The 26,694-nt window shown below is 35.2% G+C and overlaps 1 protein-coding gene across 5 annotated transcripts in view; it reads right to left on the bottom strand.

Moving 5' to 3' along the window:
• LOC106051092 (sodium/hydrogen exchanger 9B2-like) overlaps positions 1–12,433 on the bottom strand; it is a 37,953-nt gene extending 25,520 nt beyond the window's left edge. For 4 of the 5 annotated variants that reach the window (XM_056019699.1, XM_056019695.1, XM_056019697.1 and 1 more), the window contains exons 1-2: positions 12,276–12,433; positions 550–1,155 (exon numbers count right to left, since the gene is read on the bottom strand). In XM_056019699.1, the coding sequence (XP_055875674.1) occupies positions 550–973 (424 nt within the window). In that variant the 5' untranslated portion in view covers positions 974–1,155; positions 12,276–12,433. The other variant, XM_056019696.1, reaches the window with a different exon arrangement.
• Positions 12,434–26,694: the final 14,261 nt, after the last annotated feature.

Below are 26,694 nucleotides of genomic sequence, written 5' to 3'. Positions count from 1 at the left end.
AAGAAGCTTCAGCCATTGCCAGTGACAGATCTTTGTGGGGAGACTTCTTGCCTCCCAATGCGCCGAACGGCTTGTGAGGATCTAAGTCTAAGTAATTAAATGATTGTAACCTGAATTATTAATGAAGAACTTTGTGACCTTTAAAAAAATAAAAAGTGGTGTATTTTTATTTAAAAAACTGCAACCATAGTTAATTTAAAAAATAAAATGGTTCATTTTCAACAAAAAAAGTAGCAATTGCATCACAACTTTAAACGTAACATATCATGACGTCTGATTTCAATATTTGTCTAATTTCTGTGCTCTAAACGGGGCGGATGGACGGACAAACAGACCACACAAAACCAATAGCGGCTATTCCCCTTTCGCTAAAAAAAAAATAAAAATAAAAAAATTCAACATTTAGTGAAGTGGTAAGATAACTAAGATTATATTATATTTTGTAGCCAATGCTGATTTAGCAGCCCATCAAGGAATCTGTATGTGATAAATTCTGAAATTTTTAAATTTAATGCACATTAATTCAAGTTTTTTTTAAAATTCCTTTACCTAACAATGAAGGCAGTCGCGTTAGCCTTGCTATATATCCACCACTCCAGCACAAAACAAACAAGGCTAGCAGGGCAAACAAATTTCCTCCAGGTAGAGCTTCTTCCCCTGTAACTGAAAATAAGGTGACCCAAATGCAGCTTGTTAGGACAATCATGAAGATGATACCGCCCATTCGTGAATGTGGTGGACAGAAAAAGTTATTAAGGAACCTCTGGTACCATGGCGCATCTGCTGTAAGAGGGTGAGACTCGACCAAAACAGGTTGAATACAATGCTGTATACAGTGCCTCAACCTTGGACACATGTTTGTCATTTCTGCTGCTTCTTTGTCTTCATGATCATTCACCAATTCAAAGTCAACATGTTGAAAACTGTTTCCAATTCCTGAGTGAGTGACAGTGCAATCTACATGAGTCGTCATACTGGACTAGTCAAGTAGTAGCTTTACAACACAATAAAGGAGAGCTGAAGAAGTGTATTTTCTGTCGTGAAATGAGTTTGTCAGCTTAACAGAGTGTCTTCTCTTCTTCACAATGAAGTTCATAAACAAATCTTATTACTGAAGGCGCCATGTGTTCTTTAGTTCTTGTTTTCTAGACAAGCCTAAAATGTAAATAAACGTAAGCGTTAAAATACCACAAATTCTTTTAAAACGCCATAACAATACAAAGATATATTGGGATAAATTTTGAAAAAAACCTCAGCAAGATATTGTAGAGGAAATATCGTAGATCTAGATCGAGGTCTAGTTTAAAATTGGCTATCTTTGTTGATAAAATATCATTGGATGTCTCAGTCATAATGGTATTGCCTGAGTCAGCCATGAAAAGCAACGACTTTGCAGAGCTTAAGTCATTGAATAACTTGCATGACTAGATTGTCATTGGGCTACGCGAAGGACGTAATCATCTTCTTTCTGAAGTAACGTCTTATTTTATGATAAAATAACAATCTAGATCTAGACAGTTATTTGTTATGACATTGTAATATATAGCTTAACCACTTTACAATGTACTACAAGAAAAGGTTTAATTTCATTTGGGACGAAAGCTGTATCAAGGTATTTGAAACAATATACAATTTTTACAAAGCTTATATCAACTCACTCTGTCTGTCTGTCTGTGTGTCTGTCCGGCCAAAAGTTTGTAATCACGTTATTTATCAGACACCCAATCTCGGATGAAGCTGAAATTTTGCACACTTATTTCTTTTACCTGACAACACATGAATCGAAAAAAAAACAAGATTACAAAGAGAGTTTGTGTTACACAAAGAGGCGGCCCCCGTCGAAGTCGGATCCCTGTCGGATTTGCATATTCGCAAATAATATTCAAGAGGTGATTTAATTTTGATGGTCAAAAGTAATAATGTTTCAAAGATTCATTTGCCGTAAATTTAAATTAAATAAAAAATAGTAGATTAGTTTTAGTATATTAAAACATTACAATATTGATCAAAACGTTTGGAAATGAAAATCTACACTTTTTTTTTACACTTTAAGTTTAGAAATTGAAATTCTACATCTTAATCTAGTCTATTTTAGTCTAAACTAGATCTAGAAAATTCTATATCTAGACTCTAAAATAATTTTAATTAGAATATAAATCCAGATCTAGATATACTGTAATAAAAATCTAGATCTAGTTTAAAAAATCTAGATTAGATCTAAATAAAGATATCATTCCTTTTATAAACGCGAGTCACATAACGAGGCTTAATAAACATTACTATACCGAGTTCTTTTAGCATTTCATTTAAAGAATTAATTCCATATAACGTCAGAGGGAAAAAAAACACTACGTCACACGGCCTATCTAGACTAAAAATCGCATTCATCAATACGAGCCATTTATCGAGTGTTCATAGACTTTGGTGCACCGAGTGCGTTCTTTAAGCATTTCATTTAAAGAATTCATTCCATATGACGTCAAAGGAAAAAAACACTACGTCACACGGCCTAGATAGACTAAAATCACCTTCATCAATACGAGCCATGTATCGAGTGTTCATAGACATTGGTGCACCGAGTGCGTTCTTTTAGCATTTCTTTTAAAGAATTCATTCCATATGACGTCAAAGGAAAAAAAAAACACTACTTCACACGGCTTAGTTAGACTAAAATATGTTTTCATCAATACGAGCAATTTTTCGAGGGTTAATAGACATTGGTGCACAGAGTGCGTTCTTTTAGCATTACATTTAAAGAGTCCATTCATATGACGTCGTGAAAAAAAAATTCCATTACCTCACAATAGGGTAGTAGTACCGGTACCATAAAAAAAAATGTCTTTATTTACACGAGATATTTAACGAGGGTTCATAGACATTGGTGCACTGAGTTCTAATAAAATTTATTTAAAGAGGATCAAAGCCGCATTGCTTTTGCGTTTTGTCTGTCAGTCGGTCTGTCCGTCATCTTGATATATAAAAAAGTTATTAAAAATTGATTAACCTTTATTTTACGTTTCAAAACATCGCAATAATTTTTAGGTATGAACACAATTGAAAAGTTTATATAACAGATTGTTCCGGATGTTTTTATAAATAGTAAAAGAAAAAGAGAATTTCAGATAAATGTAATACCGTTAATTAAATTTTTTGGATGGTCTCGTATAAAAATTAGATGTACTACAGCCATGTGGAGAGATTTTCATACCTTACTTTGGTGTTTGGATTCTGTTTTCCTTAAAAATCGGAACATAATATTAACGATAATTAGATTTTTAAATGTTTTAGGTAGAAAGTTAAATGTACTGTAAGAGAGTAGTGCGTTAAAATATTTTTCATAAAAATCCGTAAAAACATTATTTCGTAAATGAGAAGATTATTTGTTTATTAATTAGAAGAGGGAGTTCAAACAATTATTTGGCGTTAGTAGATTTTTAAATAAATTCGGAAATTTCTGGAGACGATTTGTAAGAAACAAAATCCGGAACTTTCTTTATCGATTACAAAACTTCTATGTTATGTTTCAGCAAGAAAATTAAGTCTAAAAAGTAATTTTCAGTAATCAATTCTAGTAAATTACTTTTTTTTAAAGCCCTGAACAACCTATTGTCGATATTTTTAAAATTTGTTTAAAGATGAAAATACGGAACAATTTGATATTGATAACCAAATTATAGTGACGCATTGTCAAATAATATAAGTGTTATATTAGTAAATTTTTTCAAACAATCATTAGGCTTAATTCATGTTTTATAAAACAATATCCGGAACATTTTTACACTTAATGAAATATAAGTCAGTATAGAGATTTTGATTTAGCATTAATATGCTATTTACATAAAAAACGGAACAACATATTATTGATAATGTGTTTTTGCAACGTTTAAGCATGGAAATTGAATGTAATATAAGTTAGAAGAGCAAACAAACATTTGTTGGCGTTGATTAGTTTTGCACAAAAAAATCCGGAACAATCAATTTTAGATACTTAAAACTATTGAGATGTTATGGGAGGAACATTAAAGGGTAAATCAGATTTTCAATAGCTTTTAGAGTTCTAGTTTTTTTAATCTAATCGTGACGGACAGACCGACCAACAGACAAAACGCACAAAAATAAGCTTCTTTTATTCGGATGGGGGCACTAAACAAAAAATAAATAAAATCTGATTTTTTAAAAAAAGTTTAAGGAATTGGTTTAGGACCTGATCATGTTGCGACGTTACGCTACTGCACGAAAATCGCTGCATAAAAAGTCCATTTAAATAAATGTGCGTGATATTTACATACAAAGTGCATTATTAGCCTTTATAAACAAACAGAAATGTTTTCTTTTAATTTTAGCAGCTAGTTGACCAGAAAAAAACATCTTTAACTATTATTTATATTTGTTGTAAACATAGCCTGTACATTTTTAAAATATATTTGACTTAGTGATACTGAAAATACACAGAAATTTCCATCTTTGTTAGCATATTGTAACATTGCCTCCCTTACATTTACGTAATTGTTTTAGAATTGATGTATTTTTATGAAAAAATCGCTTGCATAATTAATTTTATAAATTAAACGGTTTGCTTTTAGAAAACCAAAAGTAGCTGTTGCACCTAAACTTTTCAAGCCGGATTTAATGATGAAATAATATATTTCATATCTCTTCTAGTTTTCGAGATCTGAGTGTGACAGACGGACAGACGGACAGACGGAAATTTTGCACAAACCTAATAGCGGCTTTTTCCCCTTACGGGGTCCGCTAAAAAAGACCAATTAGTTAATTAGCTATTGGTAATAAATTGTTTTGTTTGGTAACTCAAACAAGGGAAAGGTTTTAAACTAAGATTTCTGGAGTTTGTTTTTAAACAAACTGGAAACTCCTTTAGCTACGCTCACAGAATTTGGTGACTGTAATTTGCTTTAATTTTACATTGAAGAGGTGGTTGTTACCTTCAAACCCTGCTGGAAGGGGTTTTAAACTCAAAACCCTCTGCAGTGGGTTTCAACTTAAAGCCCTCTGGAAAGGGGGGGGGTTAAGTTTTTTAGCTACTCTCATAGAATCTGGTGACTGTTCTATGCTTTAGTCTTATATCGAAGAGGTGGTTTTATCGTTAAAAAAACCCTCAAAATCCCCCTTGGCTACGCTCATAGAATTTGATGACTGTCATTTCCATTATTTTTGTTTTATAGACGGAGGTGGTTTTAACTTCAACACCCCATGGAAGGGGATTTTAAACTCAACCTCCCCCCCCCCCACTTGGCTGCGTTGGGGGCAAGTGAGGACTCAACATTAACATCTCACCTAAAACAAACAAAATTTAAGCAAAAAATCTACAAAATTCCACCTCCTCCCTTCTCCCACGCGCAGGGGGAAAATTTCATCAGGGAGGGTTGAGCCTCAAACCTCCCCAGCTACTCCCATGGTTATCTCGTTAGATTAAGAAGCCAGAGAAGGCTTTAGCCCACAAGTTGAACTCGTTCCCTTTAAAAAATGAATAAATGCATAAAAGCACTCACCCAGATAGGCCTACCCACTTCTTTCTCCCTATAACCCTTTCCAACTGGTCCAGACAAGTGATATTGAGAACGCAAAAAAAAAACATGAAATTGTGCTAAACAAAAAACAATTAGTAACAAGATTACAAAGAGAGTTTGTGTTACACAAACTCAGAGGCGGCCCCCGTCGAAGTCGGATCCCTGTCGGATCTGCATATTCGCAAATGATATTCAAGAGGTGATTTAATTTTGATGTAAAATGTTTTACACGTTTCGGATGTTCCTTCAGGGTTGAAGATAATTACTTCCTAGTCCAAACCTCCCGCAAGACGACGGGGGATGGGAGCGGGCAGGGTTTGAACCCTGGGCCATCCATAAATCTGAACGACAGTCCAGCGCGCAAACCGCACGACCAGGCAGCCATCCGATGGTCAAAAGTAATAATGTTTCAAAGATTCATTTGCCGTAAATTTAAATTTAAATTTAATAAAAAAATAGTAGATTAGTTTTAGTATATTAAAACATTACAATATTGATCAAAACGTTTGGAAATGAAAATCTACACTTTTTTTTACACTTTAAGTTTAGAAATTGAAATTCTACATCTTAATCTAGTCTATTTTAGTCTAAACTAGATCTAGAAATTCTAGATCTAGACTCTAAAATAATTTTAATTAGAATATAAATCCAGATCTAGATATACTGTAATAAAAATCTAGATCTAGTTTAAAAAATCTAGATTAGATCTAAATCAAGATATCATTTCTTTTTTAAACGCGAGTCACATAACGAGGCTTAATAAACATTACTATACCGAGTTCTTTTTTCATTTCATTTGAAGAATTAATTCCATATAACGTCAGAGGGAAAAAAAAAAACACTACGTCACACGGCCTAGCTAGACTAAAAATCGGTTTCATCATTACGAGCCATTTATCGAGTGTTCATAGACTTTGGTGCACCGAGTGCGTTCTTTAAGCATTTCATTTAAAGAATTCATTCCATATGACGTCAAAAGAAAAAAAAACACTACGTCACAAGGCCTAGCTAGACTAAAAATCACCTTTATCAACACGAGCCATTTCTCGAGTGTTCATAGACATTGGTGCACCGAGTGCGTTCTTTTAGCATTTCATTTAAAGAATTCATTCCATGTGACGTCAAAGGCAAAAAAAAACACTACGTCACACGGCTTAGTTAGACTAAAATATGTTTTCATTAATACAAGCAATTTTTTCGAGGGTTAATAGACATTGGTGCACCGAGTGCGTTCTTTTAACATTACATTTAAAGAGTCCATTCATATGACGTCAAAGAAAAAAATTCCATTACCTCACAATAGGCTAGTACCGGTACCATAAAAAAAATGTCTTTATTTACACGAGATATTTAACGAGGGTTCATAGACATTGGTGCAATGAGTTCTAATAGATATTATTTAAAAAGGATCAAACCCACATTGTTTTTGCGTTTTGTCTGTCAGTCGGTCTGTCCGTTATCTTGATATAAAAAAAACAACTAAAAGTTATTAAAAATTGATTAACCTTTATTTTACGTTTCAAAACATCGCAATAATTTTTAGGTATGAACACAATTGAAAAGTTTATATAATAGATTGTTCCGGATGTTTGTATAAATAGTAAAAGAAAAAGAGAATTTCAGATAAATGTAATACCGTTAATTAAATTTTTTGGATGGTCTCGTATAAAAATTAGATGTACTACAGCCACGTGGAGAGATTTTCATACCTTACTTTGGTGTTTGGATTCTGTTTTCCTTAAAAATCGGAACATAATATTAACGATAATTAGATTTTTTAATGTTTTAGGTAGAAAGTTAAATGTACTGTAAGAGAGTAGTGAGTTAAAATATTTTTCATAAAAATCCGTAAAAACATTATTTCGTAAATGAGAAGATTATTTGTTTATTAATTAGAAGAGGGAATTCAAACAATTATTTGGCGTTAGTAGATTTTTAAATAAATTCGGAAATTTCTGGCGACGATTTGTAAGAAACAAAATCCGGAACTTTTTTTTATCGATTACAAAACTTCTATGTTATGTTTTACAAGAAAATTAAATGTCTAAAAAGTAATTTTCAGTAATCAATTCTAGTAAATTACTTTTTTTAAAAGCCTTATGCGATTTCAAACAATCATTAGGCATACTTCATGTTTTATAAAACAATATCCGGAACATTTTTACACTTAATGAAATATAAGTCAGTATAGAGATTATGATTTAGCATTAATATGCTATTTACATAAAAAACGGAACAACATATTATTGATAATGTGTTTTTGCAACGTTTAAGCATGGAAATTGAATGTAATATAAGTTAGAAGAGCAAACAAACATTTGTTGGCGTTGATTAGTTTTGCACAAAAAAATCCGGAACAATCAATTTTAGATACTTAAAACTATTGAGATGTAATGGGAGGAACATTAAAGGGTAAATCAGATTTTCAATATCTTTTAGAGTTCTAGTTTTTTAAATCTAATCGTGACGGACAGACCGACCAACAGACAAAACGCACAAAAATAAGCTTCTTTTATTCGGATGGGGGCACTAAACAAAAAATAAATAAAATCTGATTTTTTAAAAAAGTTTAAGGAATTGGTTTAGCACCTGATCATATTGCGACGTTACGCTACTGCACGAAAATCGCTGCATAAAAAGTCCATTTAAAAAAATGTGCGTGATATTTACATACAAAGTGCATTATTAGCCTTTATAAACAAACAGAAATGTTTTTCTTTTAATTTTAGCAGCTAGTTGACCAGAAAAAACATCGTTAACTATTATTTTTATTTTTTGTAAACATTTCCTGTACATTTTAAAAATATATTTGACTTAGTGATACTGAAAATACACAAAAATTGTCCATCTTTGTTAGCATATTGTAACATTGCCTCCCTTACATTTACGTAATTGTTTTAGAATTGGTGTATTTTTATGAAAAAATCGCTTGCATAATTAATTTTATAAATTAAACGGTTTGCTTTTAGAAAACCAAAAGTAGCCGTTGCACCTAAACTTTTCAATCCGGATTTAATGATGAAATAATATTTTTCATATCTCTTCTAGTTTTCGAGATCTGAGTGTGACAGACGGACAGACGGACAGACGGACATTTTGCACAAACCTAATAGCGGCTTTTTCCCCTTACGGGGGCCGCTAAAAAAGTATTTCTAATCGCACAGATTACTTTAATGTTTGTCAAGATCTATTACGAATTTAATTACGATTGATTCGAACTAATATAAGCTTTGTATTTTTTAAAGTATTTTTTATTTTGCTTGTTTGTTGTATAAATATATAAGGTTCCTTTTCTTTTATTAGTTAGATTAGATTAGTTTAGTTATGTTGTTTTGTTGCTTAGGTGACTCTAACCCTTGGTCTCAGAAGTGCACAGAACCTACCCAGTAGCATACCATCTGCCTAATGTTAAACTTCTTGTTAGCCTACACCTGACCAAGGCCCGACCATGAAATATTATTAAACCAAAGACTTTCAAGTGAAGTGTACCAGTGGGTAGCTAGAGTATTTGATGCCCGGTGCGGCAGGCTTTCATGATGCCCCCTCCCCCCCCCCCCCAAAAAAAAATGAAACAGTAAAACGTCCTTTTTTTTCCTCCAAAAGAAATGTGTATTAAATGTTCAAGTATTGCTAATTCGGAAAAAAATCAATTTTACAAAAAGATACTACAGATAAATTTTAGTGCTTCCTTACTAGCAATTTATCAATAATTTTATCAAAATCTTTTTTATACCAGCATTTGCTCAATAGACAAAATTACCTAATGAGTGTGTCGTAATTCTGGATTAACTAAAGCTTAGAACTATTTCGCTTGCATATAGCCACACTTACCACAATCGTCAGAAATATGCGAATCAAGATGGTGATATTCGAGACTGATAATTCTAGCGAATATGTTTTTATAAAACTCAAGAGCTCAACGGATCCTTGTTTCATACGTTGGAGGCTTCTGAAGAAAGTGCGACAACCGTTGAAGTCTCTATCCATAGGACATTTGATTTGGTCAATATTGTTAGAAACACCAACAAGAGTTTTTCTCATCATGTTTTTGTATTCGTCCAAAATCACAATAAACTCGCTTTGTATTTTTGGGGACATTTACGCACTTGGTGTGGAATTAAGCTTTGTTCGAAGCACGTGTTATGTCAGGAGTGGTTCTTATTTCTTGGATAATAGTTTCACTAAATCCAAGAAGTTGCTTTGATTTTTGACCTTCTAATACTTCTTTAACTTGTTTGCGATGTCCACAGACGGAGTGCCAGATGTTGCTTTGAGAGAAAACTAATGATGTCCAAGATATCTTTGGATAATCTCTTCTCTCTGTCCCTATTCTTGAATTAAACCTTGCGCCTTGCTGTCAATACTGTTCCCTACAGACAAACTACAAAATCCTTCCCAGGAAGCGATGATTGAATGTGAGCTCTGTTGGTCTCATACTTCTCAATGTTCGTAGGTAACTTCCATCACTCTTTGAATCTATTGTTGGATTTAAATGTTGAGGTAGGACTTGATCTTGTTGAGAATAGTAAGCAGGGGAAGCAAAAAAAACAACAAAACAACAAGGTTACAAAGACAGTTTGTGTGGAAACACAAACTCAAAATCGGCACCCGAAATGGTCCACTCAGGAAGGTAAAAAGGCCGGTATCAATATTTTCAGAAAGAACATCAGAATTAATTTCTATCAAAGATAAATGACAGAGAAGAATGGAGAAAGAAGGTTGACAGATCTTGTGTGGTGCCCCAGCTGTCCAGTAGACCAAAAGATAGGTGAAAGTGAATGTAAAGTTGGATGTGAAACTGGCCTAACTGATGTCCAATAATGAATATCTAATTGATCTAATTGTTTTGTAAAGGGTCAATCTCTTCTTCAAATCCTCAAAAAAAAAAAAGAAAAAAACATTTTCGTAAAAAAGAAATAAAAAATTCCTAGTGTTATTTTGGTACCTGTAGCACTGCAGTTTACGAGATAATATGAAAACCTACTTATTAATTGTTGTTTTAAATTATGTCCAACTTATATGCATACTAAATAGCTTTTTTCTCTTTAAAAAAAAGTAAACATTATTTTGGGGTAAACTTAGTAGTTAGTAGGACAGAAATTACATAATGTAGCAATACAAATGTAAAAAAAAATTTTTTAACAAAAATCTAAAACCATTTGCATAAATGTGTTTCAAATATGGTAATGTGTTCTCTTTCCTACTAAAGTGCCTCGCGTATTTGTTGCTATTAATAGTGAATAGTTGTAAAAGTGGTGTATTTTTATGAAAAAACTGCTTGCTTAAGTGATTTAAAAAATTAGATTTTTCGCTTTTAGAAAAGAAAAAAGTAGCCGTTGCATCAGAACTTTGAATGGACTAAAATATTATGATGTCAGATTTTCATTATCTTGTCTAGTTTACGAGATCTAAACGGGACGGACGGACGGACAGACATTTCACACAAAGTTAATAGCGTATTTTCCCCTTTCGGGGGCCACTAAAAAAGTGTACTGAACAATTTTTAAAATCAGATATGCAAGCAGTTTTTTAAAGAGAAAAAGCTAATTAGTATGCATTGTAAGTTAGACCTAAATTTAAACGAATAGTAAACTTGTAAACATCATTTTCGTCAATATAGATCTGTATGGTACAACTTTTTAAAAAAGTTTCTCCCCAAACTGTAGGAGACAAAGAAAAGAGGCTCAAGGATTCCTATGATGATAAACCTAAAACTGAATAGCGCAAATTCTGAGGTTTCCTTTAAAAAAAAAAAAAAGAGAATGAGCCTTTTCAAAACAATTACATCAATTATAAGACTTAAGTTAGGCCAGGAGAGGCGCGGTAGCTGAGCGGTAATTCGCTTGGCTTCCGAACCGGGTCCCCGGGTTCGAATCGTGGTGAAGACTGGGATTTTCATCTTCGGAATCCTTAGGCGCCTCTGAGTCCACCCAGCTCCAATGGGTACCTGATATTAGTTGGGGAAAAGTAAAGGCGGTTGGTCGTTGTGCTGGCTACATGACACCCTCGTTAACCGTAGGCCACAAAAACAGATGAACTTTACATCATCTGCCCTATAGACCACAAGGTCTGAAAGGGGAACCAGTTAGGCCAGGTTCACATCTAACTTTGCATTCACTTTCACCTATCCTTTGATCTGCTGTACCGTTGGGGCACTACACAAGATCTGTCAACCTTCTTTCTCCATTCTTATCTCTCATTTGTCTTTGATATAATTTCATTTGGATGTTCTTTCTGAAAATATTGAAGCCTGCCTGGGTGGACCACTTCGGGGGCCGATTTTGAGTTTGTGTTTCCACACAAACTGTCCTTGTAATCTTGTTTTTTTTTTTTTATTGATTCTTGTTTTGTCAGCTACAAGAAATAATTCTGCTAAATTTCAACTTCATCTAAGATTGGGTGTGGGAGAAATAACGTGTACAACTTTTTACCAGACAGACAGAGTAAAGGCCTATTTAAAGCTTATAAGGTTAGATATAGATCTAGATCTAATATATCTATATAGTTTATTATATTATTACTCACCTTATAAGAATTCATATCTATTTTAGATTAATTTAGATCTAAATCTAGAATGTAGGTCTAAACGATAATTTTGGTCTAAGGCTTAGAATCAAGCATTAACCATATAGTCTAGATTGTAAACTAGATTCTAGATGTCAATTTAAATCTAATATAATAAAATATCTAGATCTAAATCCTTAATCGAGTTAGTCTATAAGTCTATAAACTAAGAGTTAGAGATACCTTGAAGTCATTCCTATTGCTACACTACAGCCTAGTAAAGCTTTTCTAGATCTAGATACTTCATATGACTGGTCGCGGAAGGTTAGCCAAACACAAAGTCTTGACTACTATGTACGTTTTAGAAGGAAGCTTGTAGTCTAATTAATCACGGAAGAGAACCGGGCTGTCATCATTTTTCTAAGCCAGTCTTGTAGTGGTCTCAAATAAGGGCAGCGTACGGGGTTTATTGTTGTTTAATCCTAAGCAGTTGCGTATTTAAGGGGAGGGGAGCGGGATAAGCCGATCACTTTTTTTCATTTGGGGGAAAAAATAAAAAAACTTCATTGTAGCTATAAATTCATATTTAAATATTAATAAAGTAAAATGACATTATTAATAATAATATTTTAAGTAAGAAACGTCGTTTCATCTTTAAGAAGGACCTTTTTAAAATGTATACCGTCAGGCTCGCTGCGAGCGTTGTAGCGCTTATGTGCAAAGTTAAAAAATGTGGCACCTTCTTTTTTTTTACATAAAAATTCTAATTATATAATTCGAAGTATCTTATTATTAATATTAAGCATTCGTTATGTAAAGGTGCATGCGTAAACAGTTGAACACTAATTGCTAATCATTTACATAATCTAAAATACATTTTTACTGTAAATATTTCTAATAAAAACACACGTTGAATTTTTAAATCTTGCAGTTGTATGACTAAATGTGAACAACTTGATGATAAATTATTTTTACAAATATATTCCAGTATTTCAAGGGAACCCAGTTACGGTTCGAAAAAATCTATTGCTCTTAATTCTTCCTAAGGTTGCTTTCCAATTATATCTGAATTATATCTGAATGGTTAGGATCAGTTAGTTTTTACTGTAAATTGTAACAATTTCTCTCCAAAGCTTGGTTGCTCATATTTTTTACAAAGCTTATATCAACTCACTCTGTCTGTCTGTATGCTAAAAAGTTTGAACACGTTATTTCTCCGACACTCAATCTCGGATCAAGCCGAAATTTTACACAATTATTTTTTTACCTGACAATCACAAGAATCAATTTTAAAAATTACCAATTGGTTAATTAACTATTGGTAATACATTTTTTTGTTTGGTATATTGAAGGAAAGAAATTTCACTTGACTGAAGAGGTGGTATAATCTGAGCTAGTCGCCTTTCCTTTACAAGGCGCCGCTCTTAATTGTAATGCACAATATATAATTATAAAATCTTATATAACTCACTAACAGAGTAGTTAGCGTGTCTGCCTGAGGATGCTTGAACGATGAGTTCGGGGCGAAGCCCCGACGCCAAAAGCGTTTTCTTGCACTTTTCAGGACTGAAACGCATTCTCCTGACATCTACAGCTTATTACTTATTAGTGGGGTTCGGGGCGAAAGCACCGACGCCAAAAGCGTTTTCTTGCATTTTTCACTGCAGAAACGCATTCTCCTGACATCTAAAGCTCATTACTTATTAATGGGGTTCGGGGCGAAGCCCCGACGCCAAAAGCGTTTTCTTGCATTTTTCACGGCTGAAACGCATTCTCCTGACATCTACAGCGTATTTTTCATCAGTGATGTTCGGGGCGAAGCCTCGACCCTAAAAGCGTTTTCTGGCATTCTTCACTGCAGAAACGCATTCTCCTGACCTACAGCTCATTATTCATTCTATTATAAAGGACCTTTTGAATAATGTGGAAAAATATGAATTTATAGTCCCTTAATACATTGCTAATACAACCGATTCGTTCTTTGAAAAGATAAGATATCCCACATATTTAGATTAAGGCTTTGAGGATTGCCGCCGAAAAAAAAATTCGATTAATAATATTCAATAGAATTCAAGCATAAATTGTGAGTTATAGTCCTAAATTTATTTAACTAGAAAAATATGAGATAGAGTAAAGGTTGGAAAAAGTCGACTAGGAAAAGATTATCTGGCTTTTGAACTCATCTCAACCCCCACTGTTATATTGAAAAATTTCGTTTGAATTATAAATTTTCCAAAGCAAAGTTTTTCTTAAAATAGTTATGATAAATTCATGTGAAATTACACAAACTCTGCATGGAAAGGGAAGGGCGGTAAAATGAAAACAATTAATCCTCGCTCCTTTTTATACTTTCTGCTAATGATTGCATTTTGCATTAAAGAATAGGGGTTGGGCGACTCGATATAAGAATTTACTTTATAGCATATATAAATTATATTAGTGACTGATGTCAGGTTTAGGATTTATTTGCGTTTTTAACTAGCTGTATACTATTAAGGTCCCGGGGTTCAACCTGACAAGAACATCACTCACACACAGTCGTACATACAGTAAACAACAAGGTGAATAGTTTAAATAACAACAAAAATAAATGAATTTAATTGTATGAAACATATATGTGTATGTACAATGAGGATGATAAATAGACAATATATATATTAGATATATATATATATATATATATATATATATATAATATATATATATATATATATATATATATATATAATAGGTATATATAAATATATTCAATAATTAATTTAAGCACCTTTGCTACTGCTATTAACTTGTCACCCTGGCTTTATGGTCCACCAGACTCTGACCGACTGGCGTCACAACCCTGCCAACCTCGGTAATAGTAAGGTTAGACCTCAGATAATCGCCAATTTGACAATGACAATGAAAAACTGCAATATGTATTTCTGAGACGGCAAGCGACGCCCACAACTCCAACACTGGCACCCTATAAACGAAATAAACACAATATTCTCAACTTCTACACTAAAAATAGAAAGAGTGTCAACCTCATACAACATACAATAATAGATATCACAAACGAATAACTCACCCTAAACAGGGGTCCCAAAAATCCAACTGAATAATAAGTCCGAGAAACTGGTACAGACAAATAACGTTTTACGGGCCACCACACCGTCCGCTACAACCAAACTCAGAGGGTGAACTGCCTCATGACAAAGAATGACCGATAGATGTCACCGGACTTTGTGACGTAGCAAAACAATTCAAAACAAAAAAAATACAAGACACTCTCGCCCCGTACACGAAAAAAAAAAACAGAGTTAGGAGAAAGAAATAGACACTTGTCTATACTACGCGACAACTGATTTTTTAAATTTTGTAATTTCTTACTATAATACAAAAAGAAAAAAGTATTGGTTTGTCCGATGGGGGGAAGGAGATTGCATGTATCGCACTTCCACCTGTTTATATTATATAGATATTCGACTAATTTTGTTCATATGCTATGATTTCTCCATAAATGTAGGACTGCCCCCCCCACTCAAAGGGCTTAGATGGGAAGGGCAGTAGAGGTATACGCTCCTCCCCTTCCAATCGGCCAACAGGTGAACGACATAATATAAAGACCGGTTAAAATACCAATAACAAGTTTTAATCATATAGATATTTAATTGATTCTGTTAGCAAACTGTGATTTCTACAAATAAATAGGACCGCCCCCCCCCACTCGAAAGTTTATGGTGGGGGGGGGCGGATTGGATTGATGCCATCGCCCCCTCCCGACCCTACCAAATCGGCCAAAATACCAGTGAGGATCATAGAGTATTGAGAAAGTGACAGGATCATAGCGTATTGAGAAAGCTATTAGCACTTGCAAAAACAAGTGGTAAAAATATTATTAATGTCACAGATTTATTGTTGTTGGTCTAGATTTATTACACGCACGATATTTTCTGCAAATTATTTGTGTGTGTGTGAGAGAGAGAGAGAGAGGGAGAAAGAGAGAGAGATAAATTTTTCTCTATGAGGCAATGGCGAATCTATTTCTCTATTTTTTCCATTGTACGTTTGTTGATGAGCGAAAATGGAAAAGTGCTTTGAGTGCTGGGACAAGTTCCAAAAAGCCCGTGGAGTCTGGGAGCGCATGAGGCGCCCTGATCGCACTTCCCCGTGGTGGAGGCTCCCCAGGCCTGAGCAAGCTATTATAGCACAGTGCAAAACAGGCCACTGTCCTGTTGGCTCATATTTCTCACAGCTATGGCGAAATTTTGACACACGGTGCCCCCGCTGCGGGGAAGAAGAGGAAACCGCGTTTCATATTCTGTTTGACTGCCCCAGACTTGCTGATCTCCGTCTCGACAGGTCTGGGAAACCAAAAATTCTCGACCTGTATGGCGACATTTATGCACTACGCAAGACAGCAGGGTTTCTGTCCAGGGCTTTTGCAAGAGAGGATTTGAGCCTCTCAAGCCCTCACTCCAATGGAGTTTGATGATGATGATGATAATCAGCGCAAATGATCTTTAAACGTTATCATTATTATGGAAAATTAATTAAAAGAAAATTTGAGATATATATTCGAGCTAGTTCTTTTAAAGAACATTGAATATACGAACATACGATAATGAAGGAGGTCTGCCAAATTACTTTTTGCTATTTATGATTGTGTGTTTAAACCAGAAGATATGAAAATTGAGCTCGTTCAATTGATCAAATGCGATTGCAGTTGACAGCAAAGTGAGTCAAACATGTTTACATTTTAGGACAATATCTGACGGACGAAGAACACTACACTGAAAAGGACACTTCCTCATTTAGTCCGACATCTGTTACAGGTAACCATAATCTAGATCCTTAAATAGTTTCAGTTTTCTAGATTCTAGAATTTAGAACAGTGATTTTGGCATTTTTTTTTAAACTACAACCATAATTTACTAGATGATGACCAATAAACTTAAGTACCATTGTCAAACAGCCAAAATGTATATCAAAACACTATAAAATATGTCAACTAAAACTCATTTTAACCTGAGACCGTCAAGGAGACAGACTGCCAGTCTGACGTAGTATTGAAGGAGAAGGAGCTGCTGGAAACAACTTTGAGAAACTCATTGACAACTTTGCGAGTAGAAAATCACGAAAACTACCTATGTAAGAATATATATTGGCCTGTCTCCACAGATTATTTGTTCTGTTGTCACAGATTAATAATACATTACTGTAGACGTTACTAATTAATAATGATAATAACGAGACTGTCTTTATCAAGGTAGACATATATAACTAACTTTTTTTTTCCGTCCGATTCTTTGCTTTCGCATAAAACATAAACAACAAACAATGACGTAATATCTTCTAATATTAGCACATCCTTCCCTTTGAAGCTATTATCACATCCTTCCTTTTAAAGTTCTTAATACTTATATTTACAAGGAATTTTGACAACTTTACCACTTCTGGTTGTCTTGACCGGCACAGCAAGGTCTCTAGATGTTGGTTTATAATTGTCTGTTTCGTTTGTTCTAACAGTTTGCTGTTCATTGTCTTCGTCGGTATCATAGTATCCAGAGATGTCATCTTCGTAGCTCTTGTTTAAAAACCGTTGATTTCGTCTGTATGTTTTCCCATCATTTGTCTTTATGATGTAAGATCTGGGTGATGGATGTTTCTTAATGACGACTGCTTTCTGCCATGTTTGTCCTAGACGAACTCTCACCTTCTCCCTGACAGAGTAGTCTTTAGGTAACCTTGCTTTTGAATCGTATTTCACTTTGCTTTTCCTCTGTCATTCGTTGAGTAATGTCTCTGCATTTTCAGCTACCGATGGTTTCAATAGTTTGGAATCAGTTGGAATGATGTCCCTGAGTCTTCTACTCATCAGCAGTTGTGATGGCGAATAAGGCAGTCCGCTTATCGAAGTATTTCTATACTCGAGCATAGAGAGATATGGATCTTTCCCACTTTTGTATGCTTTGTTGAATATCTGCTTTACGATACCAACATACACCTCACTTTGTCCATTTGATTGAGGGTACCTGGGACTTGATGTTGTTATCTTGAAACCCCATTCAGAAGCAAATTCTCTATATTGATAGCTATTGAATGGCATATTGTCGCTCACTATTTCTTCTGGTATGCCATGTCTAGCAAAAATACCTTTCATTGCCCTGATAACACATTCTGCTGTTTTGTTCTCCAGTCGTTTTATTTCAGGGTATTTAGAGAAATAGTCCACAACAAGCAAATAGTCATTGTTTCGCCATTCAAACAAATCTGTCGCAACCTTTTTGCATGGTCTGTCTGGTACAGCATGAGGTAGCAATTTTTCCTTCACATTATTTCTTTTGAACATTGCACATGTTGCGCACTTCATTATTGTCGAAAAATATCTTTTGACAATCCTGGCCAAAACACACTCTGTTTTGCCTTGGATCTGGTTTTCTCAAGACCAAAATGACCTATGTGCAACTTGTCGAGAATTTCATTTCTCATACTTGAAGGAATTATAATTCTGTTCTCATAAAACAATATTCCATTCTCTTCATGAATACTGTCTTTAAATGACCAATACACTTTCACTGTTTCATGAACTTGAGTTTTTATCTTTGGCCAAACTTCTCTGACATAATTCATTACAAGTTTTAATTTAGCATCAGATTCAGTTTTCCTTCTAATTTCAATAATCTTCTGATCACTTCCGGGAAACTGTGCTGTTGCGCTATGAATTCTCATAACCATGTCATCATTTGAATTTGATTGTTCTTGACCATTGATGTACGCACGCGATAACGTATCAGCTATTTGCATTTTTGAACCTGGAGTGTAAGTTACTGTTAATTGATATCTCAATAGTCTTAACATCATCAACTGAAGTCTTGGTGAAATCTTATGTAAAGGCTTAGTCATAATAGTTTGCAAAGGTTTGTGATCTGATTGTACAGTCACAGTTCTTCCAAAAATAAAATGGTGAAAATGTTCAGCTGCAAACACTATAGCTAACATTTCCTTTTCTATTTGTGCGTATCTGCACTCTGTTTCTGTCAATGATCTTGACGTATACGCAACTGGTTTGTCTTCTTGCATTAAACATGCTCCCAACCCTTTAGAAGAAGCGTCACACTGAATAGTAACTGGCTTTTCGGGGTTAAACAATTGCAGAACTGGAGCTTCACTAAGTGTTTTCTTTATTAGTTGGAAAGCATTTTCTTGCTCTGCATTCCACTGCCACAATACATCTTTCTTTAGCAATTCACGCAATGGACTGGTAATTGTTGACATGTTTGGAATGAAACTTGACAGAAAGTTCAACATCCCTAGCAGTCTTTGAATTCCTGTTCGATCTGTTGGTGCTGGCATCTCCATTATTGCTTTGATTTTAGCTGTATCTGGACGAATACCATCTGCTCCAATTTGTCTTCCGAGATAATTAACACCAGAAAGTTTATATTGTATCTTGTTCTTGTTGAACTTTCATTGTTCTTTCTAGCTCTCTCCAGAACATTTTCAAAAATTTGATCATGTTCTTTTTCATCTTTTGCTTCAATCAGCATGTCATCTGACATGATATGTACACCTGGGATGTCTCCGAATACTTGATAAGCACGTTTCTGTAATACTTCACTAGCTGAGGATATACCAAAAGGCATTCTCAAGAATCTGTATCTTCCGAACGGAGTATTGAATGTACATAAATAAGAGCTTGGTTCATCCAACTCAACTTGCCAATATGCATCCTTTTGATCAAGTATACTAAACACTTTTGCTGCTCCCAGTGAACTATTGATTTGATCAAATGTTGGTATAGTGAAATGTTCTCTCATTATATATTTGTTCAGTTCTCGGGGATCTAAACACAACCTCAAAGAATTATTTTTCTTCTTTGCTATAACCAAGTTATGAACCCATTCTGTTGGTTCATCAACTTCTGTGATCACTCCATTTTGTTGCATTTGTGTGAGTTTTCTTTTCAATTCTTCATATAGTGATGGTGCAACTCTGCGCGCACATTGAATAACTGGTTTTGCATCTGACGTCAGTTTAATGTGATACTTCATTTTGTATGTACCGAGTCCTTCGAATACTTGATTATATTTTTTCATCAACACTCGTGGAACTTTTTGTTGCTTGACATCGTGTACTTCGACATTTCTCTTTGCCTCAATTAGTTTTAAATCAATAGATGTCTTCAGACCTAGTATAGGATTTATACTTTTCTTGATCACGTACAGATCATCTTTAACTTCTACATCGCCGACTTTAAATGTGACCGATGCAACTCCCTTCAGTTCTAATGCTTCATCCCCCAATGCTCGTAGGGTAGTATTTGAATTCTTTAACTGAGTATCAGTTTCTAAATTGACTCTGATATCACATTAGCTTGTGCTCCTGTGTCAATCTTCATTTTAACTATTTTTCCCATAATATTGACATCAACCATCCAAACTTTGACATTGTTGTCAGTACCAATTGCCTCAAACCACAACACATTTACTTGGCTTGCCTGACTTTCATCTTCCAGTAAATCAACAGATTTGAAGTGTTTCGAACAACATTTTACAGCGAAATGATTTCTTTTTTTACATTTTCGGCATGCCTGTCCGAATGCTGGGCAATTGTATTTTCCATGAGATCCACCACAAGATCTGCAATCTCTAATGAAACTTGTTACATGATTCTTTGCCATTTTTCCCTGTGAAGTTTTGATTGGCTTTCTATCTTCTGTCTTCTATAATTTATTAGCAGCATCCACATGTAGTCCTTTCATATCTATCATTTGGTTCTGGGTATGCTCGTCAGCACGAATTATGCTTGCTGCTTTCTCTAAAGTTAAGTCTACATCTCTCAGAAGTCTCTCTCTCACTCAATCCGACTGTATGCCACATACCAATCGATCTCTGATGAGTTCATCTCGAAGGTTGTCAAACTTGCATTCTTTTGCCAAATTCTTTAACTCAGTATAATACTGTTAAAACATTTCTCCGTCTTTCCGCTTTCTTGAAAAGAATTTAAATCTGTCATACACAGTGTTGGACTTAGGCAAAAAATGATTCTGAAACCTTTCAATGAGTTTGTCTACAGTCTCATCTTCACATACTTGAAAAGTATTGTAGATGTCTCGAGCGGGTTCACCGATTAGGTGTAACAATAAAGCTTTCTTCACTGGCTCGGGCTTCGTATTTTTTTCAGTGGCGACCATAAACAGTTCAAAACTTTGTCTCCATTTTTTCCATCTTTAAGATAAATTACCGTCTAGTGACAACGGTTTAGGAGGATCGAATAATTCCATTATTCGTACAGATTCTAGATTCTATGTCTAGATCTAGATCTAACAACATGAACTAACGACACCACAAATAAAATGTAGCCTACTTTTAGCAATTTAGAAACCACTAGATCTAGAGATCTACCTGTTACCAGCACTTTAAAGCAATGTGACACTAGATTTGACACCTAATCTACCACCATATCTGACACAAGATCTGAAACCAAATCTGACACCATGTTCTGTTGTCACAGATTATAATACATTACTGTAGACCAGGGGTGGGCAACCTTTTTGTATCGAGGGCCGCATTAAAAATAATTTGGGAATGGCGGGCCGCACACACACACATACATATATATATATATATATATATATATATATATATATATATATATATATATATATATATATATAAGAGTTAGCAATGTTTGAAACAAATTTTACGTTTTTTTTTTAATTGCTGTTGTCTTTTTACATCACAATATCGCCACAAATATACAGTATTTTACTTCTTATACTCGTGCATAATGTTCTGGAACTGTAAAACGATCTTACTAGTTGTTACCCCTGTGACTGCTGTCAAATTATAGTCAGTCAACATTGACCAGTGATTATACTTGTTTAGTTTTCACAAAAAATACTTCTTCACTGAATTAGACAATATATGTTTCGGAAGTTAAATTTCGGGACGAGCGAAACCTGCCCTTGTGGAGCATCACCAGAGAATGCTGACCATGTCCTTCAATGGCGCATACCAAATCAAGAGACCCGAACAAGACTCTGGCCCCAAAGCCCACCAAGGACTATTCGGAGAACTGTCTGATCTGGAAACCACTGCGCGTTTCATCCCAGGTATAGGATTACTGATCTGAACCCTCCAACATGTAAAATGAGAAGAAGAAGAAGAGATGTATGTGTACCCAAATAGTGTGAATAGCAGCAAAGTTTTTTTAAGTGTGAAAATATAGCTTCTGGCACCCATAAGAGTCCCGTGGAAAAACTGACAAGAACTTCTCTTTGCTTGGAGCTTTGTCCTCTGGAGCTGAATGGTATTGATAACTGGTTCTTGACGTCTTAAAATTTGCTTTTATAAATTACACAATTAAGGAATCTTAATAAGCGTTGTACTGTTAATCATTTCACTAGAAGTAGTTTCACCTTTCAGCAAAGGAAAATGACAAAAACTATTTTCTTTTGCTTTATTGTAGAAATGGGAAAGCCTTGTGTGAAAAGATTTAGCATGCATTTACACTTCATATGCAAACAATTAATTGCAATTTATTGGATAAAAAACATGAAATCTTTCTTCCACTCTTAATTAGAAATATTGGTAACAAGGTCTTAGTCAATGTCCTATAAGTAATATAACAATTTCATCCTTGATATTTTATATTCTTTTCATTTGCCTTCGCTATGCTAAGGTAGCATTAAATTCTTTTGTTCATAAATTGGAAATACTCGTGGTTAACACCCCTAGCTCTAATAAGTTCGATTCCTACGACGATGTGATGAAATTATCTAAAATTTTATGCAGCTTTGTGCAAACTTTCCAGTTTAGAGTTTATGGTTGGGATATTAAAAACAACAACAAAAAAAAACTTTTTATTTTCAGTGAAAGATTGAGCTCCATCAGTTGTTACACTTGCCATCTTGTTTCAAGCCTACCCAACACTCAGAGATTGTGTTTTGAATTGAGTGTATTGATGTATAGCCAATAAGCATAATCTTCGTTAACTTAAAAATTTTTATAATGAGACAGTTTCAATCATTTATTTACATATTATTTTTAATATTTGCATTTTTATATGTATATACTGTGTGCACATCTGATTTCTGTAGGTATCGGCGGGCCGCATAAAACACTCCGGCGGGCCGCATAAAACACTCCGGCGGGCCGCATGTGGCCCGCGGGTCGTAATTTGCCCACCCCTGCTGTAGACGTTACTAAGTTTCAATATCACTGCCTGGTATTGCAATCTGAGCATTAAAAATAAAAATAAACTTAATAGAATCCTAAATGCTGCTGGCGAAATCATTGGCAAAAAAGAAACCCCATTTGGGCAGTTGTTTGAGACAAACATCTATAAAAAAGCTAACAGGATCCTCGAGATAAAGAATCACCCTTTGTGTCGGGATTTTGTGATTTTGCCATCACAGAAGAGATACAAGACACCGATAGCAAAGACAAACAGACACAAACACTCTTTTGTTCCCCTGGCAATCAAATCATTAAATAGGAACAATCTGGTATAAACTTTGTCACATGTAAATTATGAGTGAGTCTGGTGTGAATGTACACTTTGGTTTCTTATAGTTATAATGTTTTTTGTTTGGTGTAGTGCACAAATTGTAAGACAAATTTCCTTACGGATAATAAAGATTATTATTATTATGTTAGAAATGAACGAATAGTCATTCTCTGGCGCTGCCAGGGTCGAGTTTCGCTAAAGAGAAACAAAATTCATCGTAGTCCCTTTAACAGTTTCCACTGAGGAATTTTCTGGTGATGTGGCAGGTCTGCAGCAGTACCGCCCTCTGACAGGCAACGAAGATGTTCCTAGGAATGTTAAGGGCCTTGAAGGTGTCTGTGAGGTCAGTTGTTATTATCTTTTCGGTTGATATAACAATGGGGTATATTGTTATTTTGGACAATTTCCATAGACGCTTAATCTCCAAGCCTAGGTTCCCATATTTTCTTTGTTTTTCTATCTCAGTTTTTCTTAAATTATGAGACAGTGGTACGGCGATATCGATAATGGTAGCGGTTTTTTCTTTTTTATCGATAAACAGCAGATCCGGGCGATTGAAATCTACCGTTTTGTCGGTCAGAATAGGCCTATCCCAGTACAGCAGATGTTCAGTAGACTCGAGAACCTCTTGCGGAGAGTATTTATAATAAGGGGGAGTGTCCTTACCGATCAATTTGTACGTCAAAGCCAGGTGTTGGTGTATTAACTTTGCAACTTGGTTATGGCGACCTAGGTAGGCTGATTCTGATAGGGCTGGACATCCTGCCATAATGTGTTCAATCGACTCGCCCACATTTCCACATTTTCGGCATTTGTCGACAACATTGAGTTTCAGGATATGCTTCTCGTAATTTTTTGTCCTGATTACTCTGTCCTGTATTGCTGTAACAAAGCCTTCTGTTTCAGGGTAGAGATGACCTGCTTTGAGCCATGTTAAGGAAGCAGCCTTGTCGATGTTGTCCCCATGTAATGAAGCCGGAAATTTTCCGTGGAGTGTTTTTTCTTCCCATTGGCGAATCTCATGCCCTACGTCGTCCAAACCGATATTGACATCAGCATTGTGTAGGTTCAGAGGGGTTGCATCGGAGTCGTATTTCCGTAGGAAGGAAACTAATTTGTTGCTGGAGGCGAGCAGTTTTGATCGTATTTTTAAAACTTGCATCTTACATAATTTGAAGATGTTCTGCAATCCACGACCCCCATCCTTCCTGGGCAGGTATAACCTTATGGTGGAGGACTTGGGGTGTAGACATCGAAACTTAATTAGTAATTTTCTAGTGAGTCTGTCAATGTCATGTAGGTCGGTGTCAGTCCATTTGATCACACCGAACGTGTAAAGGAGCACAGGGACGGCCCAGCTGTTAATTGCAGTGATGAGATTACTGCCAGACAGTTTGGTGTTGAGGATTTTATTAACTCTTTGCCTATATTTGCCTAGAAAGTCCTCTTTTAATTTCTTATGGTTTATCTTGGCATTCTGGTTTATTCCAAGATATTTATAAATAGAGGCGGAGTTCAATTCCTCGATGCCTTCAAATTCAATGTTGGTGTTCGTTGCCTTGCCCTTTTTAATGCTTATGATGCCACACTTATCCAGGCCAAAAGACATACAGATATCGTCACTAAAGCATTTTACCGTTTTGATTAAGGTGTGTAATTTTTGCTCGGTTTCTGCATATGGCTTTAGATCATCCATGTATAATAAGTGGGACACACATTTTGTACATTTAGTGTCAACCCTAAAACCGTTTGTAGAGTCTTGGAGTAATGTAGATAGAGGATTAATCGCTAGGCAGAACCAGAGTGGAGATAGTGAGTCACCCTGGTATATACCTCTTCTTATGTGCACAGAACCTAGTTTATCACGATTTAGGTGCAGGTTTATCTTCCAATTATCCATACAGACTTTCAATAGTTGTTTTATTCTTGGGTTGATTCTATGGATGTCCAGGGTTTTTAATAGCCAATCATGCGGAACTGAATCGAAAGCTTTTTTGTAGTCGATGTAACACATGTGTAAATTTCTCTTTCTTCTATTAGCTTGATGCAATATAATACCATCTATAGTTAGCTGTACTTTACAGCCCATCGACTCTTCAATGCAACCTTGTTGTTCATCTGCTAGTAGCTTATGGGCAGAACAAAATTTATACATTTTACTTTTTAAAAGTGAAGTTAATAGTTTATACACCACTGACAGACAAGTGATAGGGCGATAGTTTGATGGTTGGTTCGGATCCCCTTTTTTGGGGAGGAGAGATGTTCTCCCTTCAGTGAGTTCTAACAGCATTGAAGACGGTTCTGATATTAGCTCGTTAAAACTTGATGTTAGTGGTGCATGTACGGCTGTAAGTTTTTTCAGCCAAAAGTTGTGTATATTGTCCGGTCCAGGAGCAGTCCAGTTGTGGGTTTTTGAAATAGCTGCGGAGACTTCCTCAGCTGTGAAATCCTCATCAGGCATTTCTGGTATTAGGTTGTTTTTAGTTTGGATTTCCTCGATCCAGTCAGCCTGCACATTGTAATGTAGCGGGTCGGACCAAAGCGCCGCCCAGTAGTCGGTAAAGGAGCCGTGTTTAGTGCTATCAATGGTTTGAATTTTGTCAGCACCATTATCAGCTAGTTTACGGAAGAACTGTTTTCTCATGTGCTGAAATAAAGCGTTATGCTCCTTTCTTTTGGTGGTTTCGTTGTAGCGCTTTAACCTAGCTCCCTTTAGTTTAGCTTTCTGTCTCAGAGTATCTTTCAAACATAAGAGTCGTGCGTGGCTATCACAGTCCGTCAATTTGATTCCAGTTGTTCTTAGTATTGTCTTCATTTTGTTAAGTATTTTCGCGGAATGGTTGTTTCCCAGATATTGTCCAATTGTATCCATTTGGCTCCTCAGTTGATTTATATTGTCTTCAAGGCGCCTTTTCCATGCTGGCACATGTTGTTTTGGTCTTTGATTAATTGGGCCTAGCTCGAAGGTCTTTTGCCCAGAGAGCTCCGTGACAGCCACAGCGGCGCAGTATATAGCGAGGTGTGTCTCAAACAAGTTTCTTGGTGTTTCAAAATGGTTGGCTAAGACTTTATTTATTTCATTAATATATGTGTTTGTCTCTTTCTTGACGTTTAGCTTGGGGATACGAGGCCTAGAGTTAAGATTGGTGTTTTTATAACGGTCTATAAG

This window comes from Biomphalaria glabrata, chromosome 2, assembly GCF_947242115.1.
Source record: "Biomphalaria glabrata chromosome 2, xgBioGlab47.1, whole genome shotgun sequence".
NCBI classification, from domain to species: domain Eukaryota; kingdom Metazoa; phylum Mollusca; class Gastropoda; family Planorbidae; genus Biomphalaria; species Biomphalaria glabrata.
Note: the sequence above shows the minus strand (reverse complement) of the source record. Positions and strands in the feature narration are given on the sequence as shown.